General features: G+C 44.8%; 1 protein-coding gene across 1 annotated transcript in view; it reads right to left on the bottom strand.

Annotated features, from left to right (window-relative positions):
- Positions 1-2,383: 2,383 nt before the first annotated feature.
- Positions 2,384-18,556, bottom strand: part of LOC144604597 (cadherin-like protein 26) — a 54,944-nt gene continuing 38,771 nt past the window's right edge. The window contains exons 13-18 of the mRNA XM_078419217.1: positions 18,154-18,375; positions 15,827-15,942; positions 15,649-15,705; positions 15,032-15,127; positions 6,888-6,968; positions 2,384-2,587 (exon numbers count right to left, since the gene is read on the bottom strand). Of these exons, the coding sequence (XP_078275343.1) occupies positions 2,384-2,587; positions 6,888-6,968; positions 15,032-15,127; positions 15,649-15,705; positions 15,827-15,942; positions 18,154-18,375 (776 nt within the window). The remainder of the gene's footprint in view (positions 2,588-6,887; positions 6,969-15,031; positions 15,128-15,648; positions 15,706-15,826; positions 15,943-18,153; positions 18,376-18,556) is intronic.

The following is an 18,556-nucleotide window of genomic DNA, read 5'->3' as shown; positions in this document are numbered from 1 at the left end:
GGAAACATCCTCTCCGCATCCACTCTATCCAATCCTTTCCTTAGACAGTAAATTTCAATGAGATGACCCTGGATGAAAACGTGCCGCCAGCTAGTCTTCGGGGGCGTCAGATTCAGGAGGTCAACTGAGGGCTGGTCTGGGGCAGTTTCATGGAGCACAGTGTGTGAATGAATGGGGACTGGACTGGGCAGCAGCGGAGGATGGCAGAGCGGGCACGAGGCACCAGTGTGCGTAACGCCTAGCTACGTCTGGAGGGCATCTGGCATTGTGGCATTGAGGAGGGGCATCCCAAGGCAGCTGGAGATCAGGGGTGTTGGGGGTCAGTGGTGGGGTGGGCAATGAGGCCTTTACTGTTGGGATCTTACCTCATCTCCGTCCGATGGAGAATCATTTGCAAATTACGTTAGAACAAAAATGCACATATGCTTTGATTCAAAATCTGCCATGGAGAATGTTTTGTTGGACTAAATTGGTAGAATCAACTTAGACCAATTAAGATTCAAGATTCAAGATTCAAGATATCTTTATTTGTCATCCAAAAAACAAGTCACCCACAGTCCAACAATAAAAGCATTAAAATAGGCAAATTACACAATAAAAGCATTAAACCAGGCAAATTACACAACCCCAACCAGCACACAAAAAAAAGAAACATCCATCACAGTGAGTCTCCTCCAGTCCTCTCCTCACTGTGATGGAAGGCCACAATGTCTTTTCCCTTCCCCTGCCGTCTTCTCCCGCGGTCAGGCTGTTGTGGTTGCAGGCCGCGCCGGACGGTGGAAGGTCCGCAGCGGGCCGACCCAAGCCCCGCGATCCGGGGCGGGCGAACACGCTGTCGCTGCCGCTGTTGCTGCACGTCGGGGCGGTCGTGGCTCCCGACATTGAAGCCCCCGCCCAGCAGAGAAAAATCCCGCGGCCTATTTTAGGCCGCGCCGGACGGTGAAATGTCCGCGGCGGGCCAACCCAAGCCCCGCGATCCGGGGCGGGTGAACACGCTGCCGCTGCCGGAGCTCCCGATGTCGGCATCCAGGCGGCCCGAGCCGAAGGCGAGTCGCAGCCGCTCCCGCAGCCTCCAAGGACGGTTGGCTCCGCTGATGGTGAGTCCGGTCCGCGGGCTCTGCGAACCTGAGCCCTGGAGGCTGCCAGCTCCAGGAGTTGGGCCGATGGTAGGCCGCAGCAGGAACGGAGACAACACCCAGAAAACAAAGGTCGGGTCTCCGTTCGGAAGGGACACATCTACAATTTTACAGTTCCCCCCCTCCCCCCCACATACACACATAGTACACAAACACAAAAACACGACATCACAACTACAATTAAGACAAAAACAAAAAAAATCACAAAGACAAACGGACCGCAGGTAAGCCGCAGCTGCGAGGGCAGCGCCGCCATTTTGGAATGGCACATTGGTAATATTGGTAATGACACATTGGTAATATTGCCCCACCAAGATTTGAAAAGATTTTAAATCTGTAATTATGCTGTTTGCCTATTAGCAGTTAACAACAATGTGAAGAGTTGTGGATTGCTACTAAGTTAAGAGAATGTGTTGCATTATCATATCATGTAATATTACGTGCGTGCAGTTCAGTTGACAACCAGGTGCCACAATAGGTAGACACAATACTATGGCCTTTTGTTATTCATACCGTTGGGTTACACCCCAATTTTACACGGGCATCTTACAACCCAGCGGTATGAATATTGATTTCTCTAACGTCGTCACCCTTGCTTTCCCTCACTCTCTGTCCCTCTCCCACCCTAGTTCTCCAACTAGTTTGACCGTCCTCCTGATTACTTTTACTGTTTGTGTGCTTCGTTGTCACCTTCACCTCAGCCAACATTGAACCATTCTACATTTTCTTGAGCCGCATCTGCTTTGATCTGCCGTTTTCACACCTTATTTTTTCTTTGTACCCAGTTTGTCCCCAGTTTCCCTCTCCCCCCCCCCCCCCCCCCGGACTCTCAGTATTTCTGGACCTGAAATGTCACCTATTCCTTGTCTCCAGAGATGCTACCTGTCCCACTGAGTTACTCCAGCAAGTTGTGTCTATCTTTGGTCTCACTGAATGCTATGTGCTTAATAATTTAAGAACATTCATTGAACAGTTACTGCCATGTACCAGACTATTCAGCCAATTGAACAGCAGTAATCTAAGATGATTTGGGTAAAATATATATTATTATACAATCAGAAAGAATATCTTCTCCTGATACAATATAACATCAGCATGGTTTCTTGACAGGAATAATCCTGATAGAACAGATTTATTTTCCAAAGATGCACAAAAATGAAAGATGTAATTGAATTTCTTAAAACAGTTGCGTGAAGACCTTTGCTAATTTTGTGAACATTTTAATTTCGGTGAAATTCAACCACAAGTTAGTTTTGACCTTTTTGTTGACAAATCCTTGCCAGTGGAGTGAAACCTATCTCCAAATTATCTAGAAAACTGTATCCACTGTCACTCCCAACAATCGTAAGAGAATCCAAAGATCCTCTTCTGATTTCTTCACCTTCGTGCTTGTAAACGGTAACCTGGTCACATTCAGCAGCAGTGCCCATGTCTTTGTACACTTCCAGCTTCTGACAAATAGGACAAGAAAAAAATAGTGTTAATAATCACAGAACAATGAATCATTATAGAGTCATAGAGTGATACAGCATGGAAACAGGCCCTTTGGCCCAACATGTCCACACCGGCCAACATGTCCCAGCACAATAGTCCCACCTGCTCTTGTTTGGTCCATATCCCTCCAAACCTGTCCTGTCCATGTACCTGTCTAACTGCTTCTTAAATGTTCCCAGCTTTAATGGCCTCCTCTGGCAGCTTGTTCCATACACTCACCACCCTTTGTGTGAAAAGGGTAACCCCTCAGATCCTTATTAAATCTTTTCCCTTTCACCCTAAACCTATGTCCTCTGGTCCACGGTTCACCTACTCTGGGCAAGAGACTCTGTGCATCTACCCGATCTATTCCTCTCATGGTTTTATACACCTCTAGAAGATCACCCCTCATCCTCCTGTGCCCCAGGGAATAGAGTGGCAGCATGCTCATCTGCTCCCTATAGCTCAGACACTCTAGCACATAACTCTTTAACCTTGTGCACATAATAAACAAGAGTGTAGGAAAATAACTGCAGATGTTGGTTTAAATCGAAGGTAGACACAAAATGCTGGAGTAACTCAGCGGGTCAGGCAGCATCTCAGGAGAGAAGGAATGGGTGACGTTTCAGGTCGAGACCCTTCTTCAGACTGATGTCATGGGAGGGGACGGGACAAAGATAGGATGTAGTAGGAGACAGGAAGACAGTGGGAGAACTGGGAAGGGGGAGGGAATTAAAGAAGATTAGGACATTGTAACATCTTATTAATTCAAGTCAACAATGCATTGGCATCGGGGCAGAGAAGATAGTTACAAAACTCTGGAGTAACTCCGGGCCAGTCTGCACTCTGAAGATGTGACATTTCCAGTCAAGACCCTTCATCAGTCTGATGAAAGGTCTAAATGAGAAACGTCACCTATTCCTTTTCTCCAGAGATGCTGACTGACCTGCTGAGTTACTCCAGCATTTTGTGTTATATCTTCGGTGTAAACCAGCATCTGTAGTTCCCACTTACACATTGGTATTCGGGCACCTGTGCTGCATCAATGGACCAGTCACAGAGGACGTTGAGACAGAGCCAACTTCTACAGATTCTAAAACATTCAGTCTGGGACATTCGGCCCATCAAACCTGTGCCAGTTCTGACAGCAACATAATTACAATGAATAGGAGTAATCAGTTGGCCTGGAAAAGGTAAATAGAAACACAGAAACATAGAAAATAGGTGCAGGAGTAGGCCATTCGGCCCTTCGAGCCTGCACCGCCATTCAATATGATCATGGCTGATCATCCAACTCAGTAACCTGTACCTGCCTTCTCTCCATACCCCCTGATCCCTTTAGCCACAAGGGCCACATCTAACTCCCTCTTAAATATAGCCAATGAACTGGCCTCAACTACCTTCTGTGGCAGAGAATTCCACAGACTCACCACTCTCTGTGTGAAGAAATGTTTTCTCATCTCGGTCCTAAAAGACTTCCCCCTTATCCTTAAGCTGTGACCCCTCGCAATCTTCCCGCATCTAGCCTCTCCAACCCCTTAAGAATTTTATATGTTTCTATAAGATCCCCCATCAGTCTTCTAAATTCCAGCGAGTACAAGCCTAGTCTATCCAGTCGTTCTTCATATGAAAGTCCCGCCATCCCAGGGATCAATCTGGTGAACCTTCTCTGTACTCCCTCTAAGGCAAGAACGTTTTTCCTCAGATTAGGAGACCAAAACTGCACACAATACTCCAGGTGCGGTCTCACCAATGCCCTGTACAACTGCAGTAGAACCTCCCTGCTCCTAAACTCAAATCCTCTTGCTATGAATGCCAACATACCATTCGCTTTCTTCACTGCCTGCTGCACCTGTACGCTTGCTTTCAATGACTGGTGCACCATGACACCCAGGTCACGTTGCATCTCCCCTTCTCCTAATCGGTCACCATTCAGATAATAGTCTGCTTTCCTGTTCTTGCCGCCAGTGGATAACCTCACATTTATCCACATTATATTGCATCTGCCATGCATTTGCCCACTCGCCTAATCTATCCAAGTCACTCTGCAGCCTCCAAGCATCCTCCTCGCAGCTAACACTGCCACCCAGCTTCATGTCATCCGCAAACTTAGAGATGTTGCATTCAATTCCTTCGTCCAAATCATTAATATACACTGTAAATAACTGGGGTCCCAGCACTGAGCCTTGCGGTACCCCACTAGTCACTGCCTGCCATTCCGAAAAGGACCCGTTTATTCCTACTCTATGCTTCCTGTCCGCCAACCAATTTTCTATCCACCTCAACACTGAACCCTCAATACCGTGTCTTTAAGTTTGTACACCAATCTCCTATGTGGGACCTTGTCGAAGGCCTTCTGAAAGTCCAGATGCAACACATCGACTGGTTCTCCCTTATCCACTCTACTAGTTACATCCTCGAAAAATTCTATAAGATTCGTCAGACATGATTTGCCTTTTGTAAATCCATGCTGACTTTGTCCCATGATTTCACCACTTTCCAAATGTGATGCCATCACATCTTTAATAACTGACTCTAGCATTTTCCCCACTACCGATGTTAGGCTAACTGGTCTATAATTCCCCATTTTCTCTCTCCCTCCCTTTTTAAAAAGTGGGGTTACATTAGCTACCCTCCAGTCCTCAGGAACTACTCCAGAATCTAAAGAGTTTTGAAAAATTATCACTAATGCATCCACTATTTCTGAGGCTACTTCCTTAAGCACTCTGGGATGCAGCCTATCTGGCCCTGGGGATTTATCTGCCTTTAATCCATTTAATTTACCTAACACCACTTCCCGACTAACCTGGATTTCCCCCAGTTCCTCCATCTCTATTTCCAGCAGACGGTTTATGTCTTCCTTAGTGAAGACAGAACCAAAGTATTTGTTCAATTGGTCTGCCATCTCCTTGTTCCCTATGATCAATTCACCTGTTTCCTACTGCAAGGGACCAACATTTGTCTTAACTAATCTTTTTTCACATATCTATAAAAGCTTTTGCAGTCAGTTTATATGTTCCTTGCCAGTTTTCCTTCATAATCTATTTTCCCTTTCCTAATTAAGCCCTTTGTCCTCCTCTGCTGGACTCTGAATTTCTCCCAGTCCTCTGGTATGCTATTTTTTTTGGCTAATCTGTATGCTTCATCTTTTGTTTTAATACTATCCTTGATTTCCCTTGTTAGCCATGGATGCACTACCTTTCCTGGTTTGTTATTTTGCCAAACTGAGATGAACACTTGCTGTAGTTCACCCATGCGACCTTTAAATGCCTTCCATTGCATGTCCACCGTCAACCCTTTCAGCATCAATTGCCAGTCTATCTTGGACAATTCACACCTCATACCCTCAAAGTTACCTTTCTTTAAGTTCAGAACACTTGTTTCTGTATTGACTTTGTCACTCTCCATCCTAATGAAGAACTCCACCATATTATGATCACTCTTGCCCAAGGGGCCTCGCACAACCAGACTGCTAACTAACCCTTCCTCATTACTCAATACCCAGTCTAGAATGGCCTGCTCTCTCGTTGGTTCCTCGACATGTTGGTTTAGAAAACCATCTCGCAAACATTCCAAGAAATCCTCTTCCTCAGCACCCCTGCCAGTTTGGTTCACCCAATCTATATGTAGATTGAAGTCACCCATTATAACTGCTGCACCTTTAGTACATGCATTTCTAATTTCCTGCTTGATGCCATCCCCAACCTCCCTACTGCTGTTAGGTGGCCTGTACACAACTCCCACTAGTGTTTTCTGCCCCTTAGTGTTTCGCAGCTCTACCCATATCGATTCCACATCCTCCGAGCTAATGCCCTTCCTTTCCATTGCGTTAATCTCCTCTCTAACCAGCAACGCTACCCCACCTCCTTTTCCTTTCTGTCTATCCCGCCTGAATATAGAATATCCCTGGATGTTGAGCTCCCAGCCTTGGTCACCCTGGAGCCATGTCTCCGTAATCCCAACTATATCATAATCATTAATAACTATCTCCACATTTAATTCATCCACCTTATTCCGAATACTCCTTGCATTGAGACACAACGCCTTCAGGCTTGTTTTTATAACACTCTTATATAATTATGTTGCAAAGTGGTCCTTTTTGATCTTTGCCCTGGATTTGTCTGCCTGCCACTTTTACTTTTCACCTTGTTACCTATTGTTTCTACCCTCACTTTATACCCCTCTGTCTCTCTGCTCTTGTTCCCATCCCTTGCCATATTAGTTTAAATACTATCCTTGGAGCCGTTGGCTTGATATTATTGAATTTGAAAATCTTACCCTTTTTATAACACTCATCATATCTTCCCTTACCTGGGTCAAGAAGCTTCCTACAACAAATATTAGATATGTAAAAGAATCCTGAAAAAAAAAACATCATCAGACAACTAATTTAAGTATTTTATTTCAAAATAAGTTGTCACAAAAAGCATCTGGAAAGCTTAACCAACATAAGCTCATTGTTAAAATTCTAACTCAATGAACCATCTCCAACACTAGATCACAAATTCTCAGCTTCCACACAAAACTTGGCCAAAGCACTAGAATTAGCACAAGATAGTCAAAAGGGCAGGAGATGCTGACCATGAAGGGCAGCACAGTGGTGCAGCTAGTAGAGCTGCTGCCTCACAGCGCCAGAGACCCTGACCTTGGCTACTATTAATGTGGAGTTTGCATGTTCTCTCTGTGGCTGCATGGGTTTCCTCTGGTTGCTCCGATTTCCTCCCACATCCAAAAATTCAACGTTTCTGGGAGCAGAATTAGGCTGTTCGGCCCTTCAAGTCTACTCCACCATTCAATCAAGGCTGGTCTATCTGTCCCTCTCAACCCCATTCTCCTGCCTTCTCCCCAAAACCCTTACTCATCAAAGCCTGAAAAGGTGTGCGGATTTGGAGTTTAATTGCCCTCTGTAGAATTTCCCCTTAGTGTGTAGGGAGTAGATGTGAAAGTGGGATAACATAGAACTATTCTGAAGAAGGTTCTCGACCCAAAACATCACCTATTCCTTTTCTCCAGAGATGCTGCCCATCCCGCTGAGTTATTCCAGCTTTTTGTGTCTATCTTCGGTTTGAATCAGCATCTACAGTTCCTTCCTACACAGACTGGTTTCTAAACTAACTGATTTAGGGCTCTCCCAATCTATCTGTAACTGGATTAAGGACTTCCTGACCAATCAGCCCCAGATGCGTGTTGAGCCCCATTCTCTACGCCCTTTACACCCATGACTGCACCCCCACTCATCCTACCAACACCATCATCAAGTTTGCGGATGACACGACTGTGGTTGGACTCGTCTCAGGAGATGACGAGACAGCCTACAGAGATGAAGTCCAAAAACTGATAGGATGGTGTGCGGAAAACAATCTGGTTCTGAATCCTTCCAAGACAAAAGAACTCATAATAGACTTCCGAAGACACAATATGGGCTACACACCACTGTATATCAGCGGGGTTTGTGTGGAAAGGGTCCCTGCCTTCAAGTTCCTGGGCACGCATATTGCTGAGGATCTCTCCTGGACCACAAACACCATAGCGGCAGTCAAAAAGGCACACCAGCGGCTCTATTTTCTGTGGATCCTCAGGAAGAACAACCTGCAAAAGCAGCTGCTAGTGACTTTCTACCGTTGCACCATCGAGAGTGTGCTGACGTACTGTATTTCTATGTGGTACACCAGCAGCTCAGAGGCAGATAAGAAAGCCCTTCAGAGGGTCATCAACTCTGCAAAGAAAATCATTGGTTGCCCACTGCCCTCTCTAGAGGAACTTTACTCCCTCCGCTGCCTCAGTAGAGCAGCCAACATCCTGAGGGATCCTTCCCACCCTGGTCATCAGCTGCTCCAACTGCTGCCCTCTGGTAGACGGTTCAGGTCCATTACATCACGGACTAATAGACTCAAGAACAGCTTCTACCCCAGCGTCATACGTGAGCTGAACACTGCCAGACACTCACATAAAACTGAATGGAAGGAACGGAACTGATCGGAACACTGTCAGTTACTTGTCAGAAAACATAAGCCTCAATTTAATACATGTTTACATCCTACTGCACTTATATTGCTTAACATTTTCTAAACTTATTACATGTTACACCCGACCGCACCTTATATTTAATGACATTATTTCTTTTATTTTTAAAAATCGTCACTACCGATGCATTTGCAATATGTTAGCTCTCATTGCTGTGCAATAACTTGCTCTCTTGATTGCACTGTACACTGCCTTGACCGTATTGTAATTGTTTTGTCTATATTGTATTAGAGGTCAGTTTGTTTAATTCAGTAGATTAGGTTTAGCTTGTTATGGATAAAGGTTTATCCTTTGTATTGTCTGCTGTGTGTGATTGCATCATCTGGACTGCTTTAATTTCGCTGTACTTTGTGTAGTGACAATAAAGGTTTTTTACATTTACATTTACTAGTATTAACGCGATCGATGGTCGATGTGAACTCTGGTTAGTATAGTTAGTTTATTGTCATGTGTACCGAGGTACGGTGAAAAACATTTTGTTGCGTGCTATCTAGTCAACGGAAAAACTATACATGATTACAATCAAGCCGTCAACTATATACAGATACAGAGTAAAGGGAATAGTGTTTAGTGCAGCTAAAGGCCCTGTTTCTGTGCGGTATCTCTAAACTATAAGTACTGCTCTTTCATGCACACATACCCACGCTTACACACACAGTTGGTTACTTTATTCATAACCTGACATGCCCCACCCTTCGCTATCCATTATGTAACCTCACCACACCAGAGTTATTCTACCCTCTACACTGGCCAAGCCCCAAATTATATCTGTGGTGAACTGAGTGTGGTCTTAATGGTCAGTCCCCTGGGATAGCCCCTGTTTCATGCACATTGATCATAGTTTCACCAGTCCATCCACATAAGCAAGAAAACGCAATGCAGGAATCATATCTCTGCACCCTCTTCATCGTTCCTAAACTGTGGGTGCCCAGGACTGCTTACACTAAGATTGACACAGCGGGTCAGGCAGCATCTCTGGAGAGAAGGAACGGGTGATGTTTTGTGTCGAGTTCCTTCTTCAGACTGAGGCTGAGAGTCAGGGGGGAGGGGATCTAGAGATACGGAGGGGTCAGGTTTGAAAATGACAGATCAAAGCAGACCATGTTAAAGGAAATGTGGAATGCTTCATTGTTAGCTGAGGGGAAGGTGACAAGGAGGCATACAATCAGTAAAATTGATCAGAAAAATAAATAAAATTAGTAACATTGCTTATAATACTTCGGGTGAATGGTGAACTAGGGGTTTAATGGTGCTGAAAAAGCCAACGCCTTGCTTCGAACCTCCAAGAAACCGATCCCAGAATCTAGTGTGGGAGATTAAGCATCGTTACTGGGATGTAATCAATTTTTGTACAGTGTTCAGTGGTGTTCTCCAGAAATTGGTACTGGAACCGTTGCGACAAATGACAGAAAAGAAAGCCTGATATCTAAGTTTATTGATGATACTAAGACACCAGGTAGCTAGTAAATAGAGAAGCATAAAGGAATTTGCAATGAGTCCGTTATAATAATAATAATAATAATGCATTACATTTATATAGCGCTTTTCAAACACTCAAAGACGCTTTACAGGGATTTCTAGAACATAGAGAAGTGATTAAATAGATAAATAAGTAAACAAACAGAGAAAGGAGACAGAAGGTGAGGTGACCTTCAGTGGTTGAAGGCAGTGCTGAAGAGGTGAGACTTCAGTGATGTTTTGAATATGGTGAGTGAGGAGGAGTCTCTGACGGTTTGGGGTAGTGAGTTCCATAGGGTGGGAGCAGCGATGGAGAAAGCCCTGCCCCCCCAGGATCTGAGTTTGGTCCGGATGGGGGGGGGGACACAGGAGATTGGCAGCAGCAGAGCGGAGGGTGCAGGTGGGAGTGTGCCTGTGGAGGAGGTCAGTCAGGTAGGATGGGGCCAGGTTATGGAGGGCTTTGTAGGTCATGAGGAGGATTTTGTACTGGATTCTCTGGGGGATGGGGAGCCAGTGGAGTTTGTAAAGGACGGGGGTGATATGGTCACGGATCGGGGAGTGGGTGAGTAGACGGGCAGCGGAGTTTTGAATGTATTGAAGTTTACTGATGATTTTTGAGGGTGAGCCATAGAGGAGGCCATTGCAATAGTCCAGATGGGAGGTGATGAAGGCGTGGATGAGGGTTTCTGCAGCTGTGAAGGAGAGGGATGGACGGAGACGGGCAATGTTTTTGAGGTGGAAGAAGGCTGTCTTTGTGATGTGTTTGATGTGTTTGTCGAAGGAGAGGGTTTGATCAAAGATGATTCCAACATTCCGGATGTGAGGGGAGGTGGATACTGGGAGACCATCAATATTGAGGATGAAGTTTTGGGTGGATTTGGTGAGCGTTTTTGGACCAATGATGATGATTTCAGATTTGTTGCAGTTGAGTTTGAGGAAATTTGATTGAAGCCAAGATTTTATTTCAGTGATGCAGTTTGTCAGTGTAGAGTGTGTGGTGGGGGAGATTGACTTGGTGGAGATGAGGAGCTGGATATCATCGGCGAAGCAGTGGAAGTTGAGACCATGACGGCGGATTAATTGACCAAGGGGGAACAGGTAGAGGATGAAGAGGAGGGGGCCAAGGACTGAGCCTTGGGGGACACCTTGGGGGAGGGGAGCGGTGGGGGATTTACAGTTGTTAATGGAGATGAACTGGTGCCTGTCAGAGAGGTAAGATTTGAACCAGGATAGGGCTGTGCCGGTGATGTTAAAGGAGGTTTCAAGTCGGGTGAGGAGAATGGAGTGATTTATGGTGTCAAAGGCGGCGCTGAGGTCAAGTAGGATGAGGATGTTGAGGTTGCCAGCGTCGGAGGAGAGGAAAAGGTCGTTTGTGATTTTGAGGAGCGCAGTTTCAGTACAGTGGTTGGAGCGGAATCCGGATTGGAAAGTTTCATACAGGTTATTGGTAGAGAGGTGGTATTTGAGTTGGGAAGCTACAGCACGTTCCAAAACTTTGGACAGAAAGGGTAGGTTGGAGATTGGTCTGAAGTTGTTTGGGGTGTCAGGGTTGAGACCAGGTTTTTTCAGAATGGGGGTGACAGCAGCGATTTTGAGGGATGGCGGGACGATGCCAGTGGACAGGGAGGAGTTTATTGTTGCAGTGATAAGTGGAGAGAGAGCAGGAAGGCAGGCCTTGACAAAGCTGAAGGGGATGGGGTCCAGAGAGCAGGTGGCAGTTTTTATTCCTGTGAAGAGGTCAGAGAGGTCGGTGGTGGAGACTGGGGAGAACTGAGGCAGGGGTTGACAGGATAAGGGGGTCAGGTGGTTTGAGGGGGAGCAGGTGCGTTGGTGGTTAAGGTGCTGTAGATGCTGTCTATTTTGCTTTGGAAGAATGAAAGGAAAGTGGTGCATTTGTCAACTGTGAATGATTGGGAGATGGTGTCCAGGGGGCTGAGGAGTTTGTTTATTGTAGAGAAGAGTGCTTTTGGGTTTCCGGAGCCAGAGTGAATTATTTGAGAGTAGTAGGTGGAGTGGGCATGGGAGAGGGCATCTTTATAGTGCTGTATGTGGTCTTTGTAGGCTTGGGAGTGAATTGTGAGACCTGTTTTGTTGCGGAGTCTTTCAAGTTGGCGGGCATGAGTTTTCATCATGCGGAGTTCGGGGGTAAACCAGGGAGCAGAGTGGGTGAAGGAAACTGTTTTGGTTTTTATAGGTGCAAGCTGGTCGAGGCAGGAGGAGAGAGTGTGGTTGTAGTAGTCAGTGAGGTCAGAGGGGCTGTGGAGGTCAACGAAGGGAGAGGCGGACATTATTTCAGAGAGGGAGGATGAGAGCGAGGTAGGTGAAACAGAGTTCAGCTTACGGAAGTTGATTTTACGTTTTTGCCTTGGAGCTGGGGTGGGAATGTTGACGGACATGGTGATGGCTAAGTGATCAGAGAGGGTGGGGTCGGAGCCAGAGAGGTGATGTAGATTTAGTCCAGTGGAGCAGACAAGTTATAGATAACTGTTTCTGTTTTCCACAGTTTAAGACATTTCTAAGGATTTAAAATCAGCTTCCTCACAAGTGGTAAATTAAAAATATTAAAATTATTAATATTAGATGACAAAAATAGTTCCAATTATATCAATTAAGAAAACATAAGTTACCACTTAAATAAAAAACTTTTTTTAATAAAGAGCAATTATGACCTAAAGCTTTGTCCGATTGCATAGGTTTATGGAAGGCACTATGGTCAAAGATAAGAAATCGTCTCAAGGAAATTCATTTGAAAAATAAATGAAAATTAGAGCTCAATTTGCACCCAGACTGGCAATTCTGCTCAACTGGAGTAATTCAGCGGGTCCGGTAGCATCTCTGGAAGACATGGATAGCAGCTTTGGGTCGACACCCTTCCCCTACTATAATCAGCCTAACGAAGAGACCCAACTAGAAAAGTCGCTTATCCATGTTCTTCAGAGCAAGGCAAATGTGGGTTCCTTGAAGACAGAAGCGGGGGAATTTATTATGGGAAACAAGGAAATGGCAGACGAGTTGAACCGGTACTTTGGATCTGTCTTCACTAAGGAAGATACAAGCAATCTCCCAGATGTTCTAGTGGCCAGAGATCCTAGGGTGACGGAGGAACTGAAGGAAATCCACATTAGGCAGAAAATGGTGTTGGGTAGACTGATGGGACTGAAGGCTGATAAATCCCCAGGGCCTGATGGTCTGCATCCCAGAGTACTTAAGGAGGTGGCGCTAGAAATTGTGGACGCATTGGTGATCATTTTCCAATGTTCTATAGATTCAGGATCAGTTCATGTGGATTGGAGGGTAGCTAATGTTGTCCCACTTTTTAAGAAAGGAGGGAGAGAGAAAACGGGAAATTATAGACCAGTTAGTCTGACATCAGTGGTGGGGAAGATGCTGGAGTCAATTATAAAAGACGAAATTGCGGAGCATTTGGATAGTAATAACAGGATTGTTCCGAGTCAGCATGGATTTACGAAGGGGAAATCATGCTTGACTAATCTTCTGGAATTCTTTGAGGATGTAACCAGGAAAATTGACAGGGGAGAGCCGGTGGATGTGGTGTACCTTGACTTTCAGAAAGCCTTTGACAAGGTTCCACATAAGAGATTAGTGGGCAAAATTAGAGCACATGGTATTGGAGGTAGGGTACTGACATGGATAGAAAATTGGTTGACAGACAGAAAGCAAAGAGTGGGGATAAATGGGTCCCTTTCAGAATGGCAGGCAGTAACTAGTGGGGTACCGCAAGGCTCGGTGCTGGGACCGCAGCTATTTAGAATATACATTAATGACTTGGATGAAGAGATTAAAAGTTCCATTAGCAAATTTGCAGATGATACAAAGCTGGGTGGTAGTGTGAACTGTGAGGAAGATGCTATGAGGTTGCAGGGTGACTTGGACAGGTTGTGTGAGTGGGCGGATGCATGGCAGATGCAGTTTAATGTGGATAAGTGTGAGGTTATCCACTTTGGTGGTAAGAATAGGAAGGCAGAGTATTATCTGAATGGTGTCAAGTTAGGAATAGGGGACGTACAACGAGATCTGGGTGTCATAGTGCATCAGTCACTGAAAGGAAGCATGCAGGTACAGCAAGCAGTGAAGAAAGCCAATGGAATGCTGGCCTTCATAACAAGAGGAGTTGAGTATAGGAGCAAAGAGGTCCTTCTGCAGTTGTACAGGGCCCTAGTGAGACCGCACCTGGAGTACTGTGTGCAGTTTTGGTCTCCAAATTTGAGGAAGGATATTCTTGCTATTGAGGGCGTGCAGCGTAGGTTTACTAGGTTAATTCCCGGAATGACGGGACTATCATATGTTGAAAGACTGGAGCGACTAGGCTTGTATACACTGGAATTTAGAAGGATGAGAGGAGATCTTATCGAAACGTATAAGATTATTAAGGGGTTGGACAGAGGCAGGAAACATGTTCCCAATGTTGGGGGAGTCCAGAACAAGGGGCCACAGTTTAAGAATAAGGGGTAGGCCATTTAGAACTGAGATGAGGAAAAACTTTTTCAGTCAGAGAGTTGTGAATCTGTGGAATTCTCTGCCTCAGAAGGCAGTGGAGGCCAATTCTCTGAATGCACTTAAGAGAGAGCTAGATAGAGCTCTTAAGGATAGCGGAGTCCTGGGGTATGGGGAGAAGGCAGGAACGGGGTACTGATTGAGAATGATCAGCCATGATCACATTGAATGGCGGTGCTGGCTCGAAGGGCCGAATGGCCTCCTCCTGCACCTATTGTCTATTGTCAGAGATGCTGCCTGACCCGCTGAGATTCTCCAGTACTTTCTGCAAGCTGTGTTTAGATCTTGAAAATCAAATCGCTGTCTTAACTGATGCACCAGGAAAATCATTCAAGTTCAATAAAAATGAATGCAATGTATTTAGAAAAGATAGGAGATAAAACTCAAACATCAACAAATGGCATGCTTGAAATACGTTACAATACCTCTGCCGTATCTCTGTTCAAGTATTCTCCTTCTGCCCAGTCAATGCGCATGCTTGAGTCTGTTGGTACACGTAAAAGGCTTGGAAGTGTTCTTGCCTGGAAATGATAGTAGATAAGGAACAGGAGTGAAAGACGATTGAACCACATAATGATCCAAAACATTGAATCGTGATTATTTAGCCCCCTTACCATCCATATTTGCTTGTTTTCAAACTTGTTTTCTTAAACCAAGGAAAGTCTTTTCCTAGACACAAGGAACTGCAGATGCTGATTTACAAAGAAGACACAAAGTGCTGGGGTGAATCAGAGTGTCAGCAGCATCTCTGGAGAAATATCATGTTTGGATGTACACATTGCTGCCTGTACGGAGTTCGTACGTTCACCCCGTGACCGCGTGGGTCTTCTCCAAGATCTTTGGTTTCCTCCCACACTCCAAAGACGTTTGTAAGTTAATTGGCTTGGTATAAAAATAAATTGTCCTTAGTGTGTGTAGGATAGTGTTGGTGTGCGGGGATCGCTGGTCAGTGTGGACTCGGTGGGCCGCATGGCCTGTGTCCTCGCTGTACCTCTAAACTAAACTAAGCTACCTTCTTTTCGAGGAACATGATTTTACTTACTTCTTTTTCTTTGTCAAATATTGGTTTTTCAAACATAAACAGTTTATTTTGAAGATCCTAAAATTAAACAAAACATTAGATGCATCAGATAAAGGTTTGTATCAATAGATCTCATCAATTAATGGGTTGATGCACAAATGATTTGCACTGGAAATTACTTTATGTTCTACCCACTCACTTTAAGGTCCATATAAGGTCCCTCTTGGTCGTAGTTTGCGATTGCCCCAGAGGTATACTGAGCAGGTAAGGGATAAAATCTTCTATTTTTCATAACAAAACTCAGGCAAAGGCCCACTGTTTAAAAAAACACAAGTATTTATTTAGAAAAGTTTAGAAACAAAAAACTGCAAATGCTATTTATGACTACAAAGATTAATAAGTAACTGAATTATTAAGTTAACCAAATAATATCAAAATGTTAAGCAGAAATGATATCTCCACAACACAATTAAATGGAGAAAACAAAATAGCTAACTTAACTATATGAAGAATTGCACATATTTTTCTTTTATTTGTGCAAAATAAACTGAATAACAGTAGGATTGGGTTAAGCAGTTTATTTTCCTAATGCCAGGAATATTAGGACCAGTGTTAGGGAGAAATTCTATCTGGAACGATTGAGAGTTCAAAAATAATCATTCAAGAGGAAATTGGGTGGTTTGGTAAATGAATCATGAATTTCTATGGAAGAGTCAGATTCTCTGCCACTGAGGGCTGTGGAAGCCAAATCACTGGATGGATTTAAAAGAGAGTTAGACAGAGCTCTAAGGGCTAGTGGAATCAAGGGATATGGGGAGAAGACGGGCACGGGTTATTGATTGGGGACGATCAGCCATGATCACAATGAATGGCGGTGCTGGCTCGAAGGGCCAAATGGCCTCCTCCTGCACCTATTTTCTATGTTTCTATGTAGATGAGTCATTTCAACTTCATAACATTTATAAGTGAACAAATTCCAGGAAAAGAATTAGGCCATTCAGCCCATCAGTCTACTCTGCCATTCAATCGTGGCTGATCTATCATTCCCCCTTAACCCCATTCTCCTGCCTTTTCCCCTTAACCCCTGACACCCGTGCTAATCAAGAATCTGTCAATCTCTATCCATTGACTTGGCCTCCACAGCCTTCTCTGGCAATGAATTCCACAGATTCACCACCCTCTGACTAAAGAAATTCCCTCTCATCAACTTTCTCAAGGTACATCATTTTATTCTGACCCTGTAGCCTCAGGTCCTAATCTCTCCCACTAGTGGAAACATCTTCTTCACATTCACTCTATCCAGGTCTTTCACTATTTGGTAAGTTTTAGTGAGGTCCCCCTCAACCTTTACCTTCCATTATCAACATCTTTAAAATGTACTGGCCTAATCCTGCACATCTGGTAATCAAAAAGCATTGTGTAATGAAATGGAGAACAAAGGTTTAAATTCTGAAGTCAGCAGTATTTGCTAAATATAACCCTTAAATGTATTAAACACAAAATACTGAATTTAATCTATACCTGGAACTGCAGAGAACGGAAAGAGAAGTAGCTGGAAATACTCAGCAGGTCAGGCAATGTCAGTGGAGAGAGAAACAGAGGTCATTTTAGATTTTAGATTTAGAGATACAGCGCGGAAACAGGCCCTTCGGCCCACCAAGTCCGTGCCGCCCAGCGATCCCCGCACATTAACACTATCCTACACACACTAGGGACAATTTTTTACATTTACCCAGACAATTAACCTACAAACCTGTACGTCTTTGGAGTGTGGGAAGAAAACCGAAGATCTCGGAGAAAACCCACGCAGGTCACGGGGAGAACGTACAAACTCCGTACAGACGGCACCCGTAGTCAGGATCAAACCTGAGTCTCCGGCGCTGTATTCGCTGTAAGGCAGCAACTCTACCGCTGCGCCACCGTGCCGCTATTGATCGGACCACTACTCTCTCTCCAGAGACAATGCTTGATCGTGATTATTTCCGGCCGTTCTTGTTCTTATTCCAGGCTTCCAGCAACAATTTTTCACCTTATGGTGGAATAAAAGAAAACATCCGACCCATCAACTCTGAACTTGATAGTTTTGTAAAGCAGCGTAGTGCTTCCCGGGTAAACTTGCTGCCTTACAGCTCGAGAGACCCGGGTTCGATCCTGACTACGGGTGCTGTCTGTACGGAGTTTGTATGTTCTCCCCCGTGACCTGCGTGGGTTTTCTCCGGGTGATCCGGTTTCCAAAGATGTACAGGTTTGTAGGTTAACTGGCTTCGGTAAAAAATTGTAAATTGTTCCTAGTATGCAGGATGGTGTTACTGTGCGGGGGATTGCTGGTCGGCACAGACCCGGTGGGCTGAAGGGCCTGTTTCCGCGTTGTCAGCCTAATCGGTCCCACTTCCCCATTCTCCCCCCAGCCTTCCAGATGTGAAGTGACCTTTTAAGGTAGATACACCAGGTGTTTTACCGGAAATTCTTCACATTATGTTTCACCGAGAAGTAGTGCATGTCGCTGTAATGAAACAATTTACTTACGTAACAGAAGCAGTAAAGCTCCGAAGAGAATCCCAATAGCAGCTGCACCTAAAGCTGCCGGCATTGGTGCATGATCTGGACACATCCTCCCATCATCACAGGGACAGACCCAGACATGAAGTGTGTTCCTCTGGACCAACCCCTGTCTGTCCTGAATGATTACCGGGATGCTGTAGTTTCCAATGGGAATCTTCTTTTTTCGTACAAGGTTAACAGAATAACCTGTCATAAAAGTAACAATTTGCCTTAATGCAAGTCAAGAGTGTTTGTTTGTCATCTGTACCGATGACGGAACAACTAAATTGTTATTTTCAGCAGCATAAGAAGCCTGTAAACACAATACACATACAGATGGAGTCATACCTTCAGCCCAATATGCCCACGCCGACCATGATGCCTCATC

Source organism: Rhinoraja longicauda, chromosome 22 (assembly GCF_053455715.1).
Source record: "Rhinoraja longicauda isolate Sanriku21f chromosome 22, sRhiLon1.1, whole genome shotgun sequence".
NCBI classification, from domain to species: domain Eukaryota; kingdom Metazoa; phylum Chordata; class Chondrichthyes; order Rajiformes; family Arhynchobatidae; genus Rhinoraja; species Rhinoraja longicauda.
Note: the sequence above shows the minus strand (reverse complement) of the source record. Positions and strands in the feature narration are given on the sequence as shown.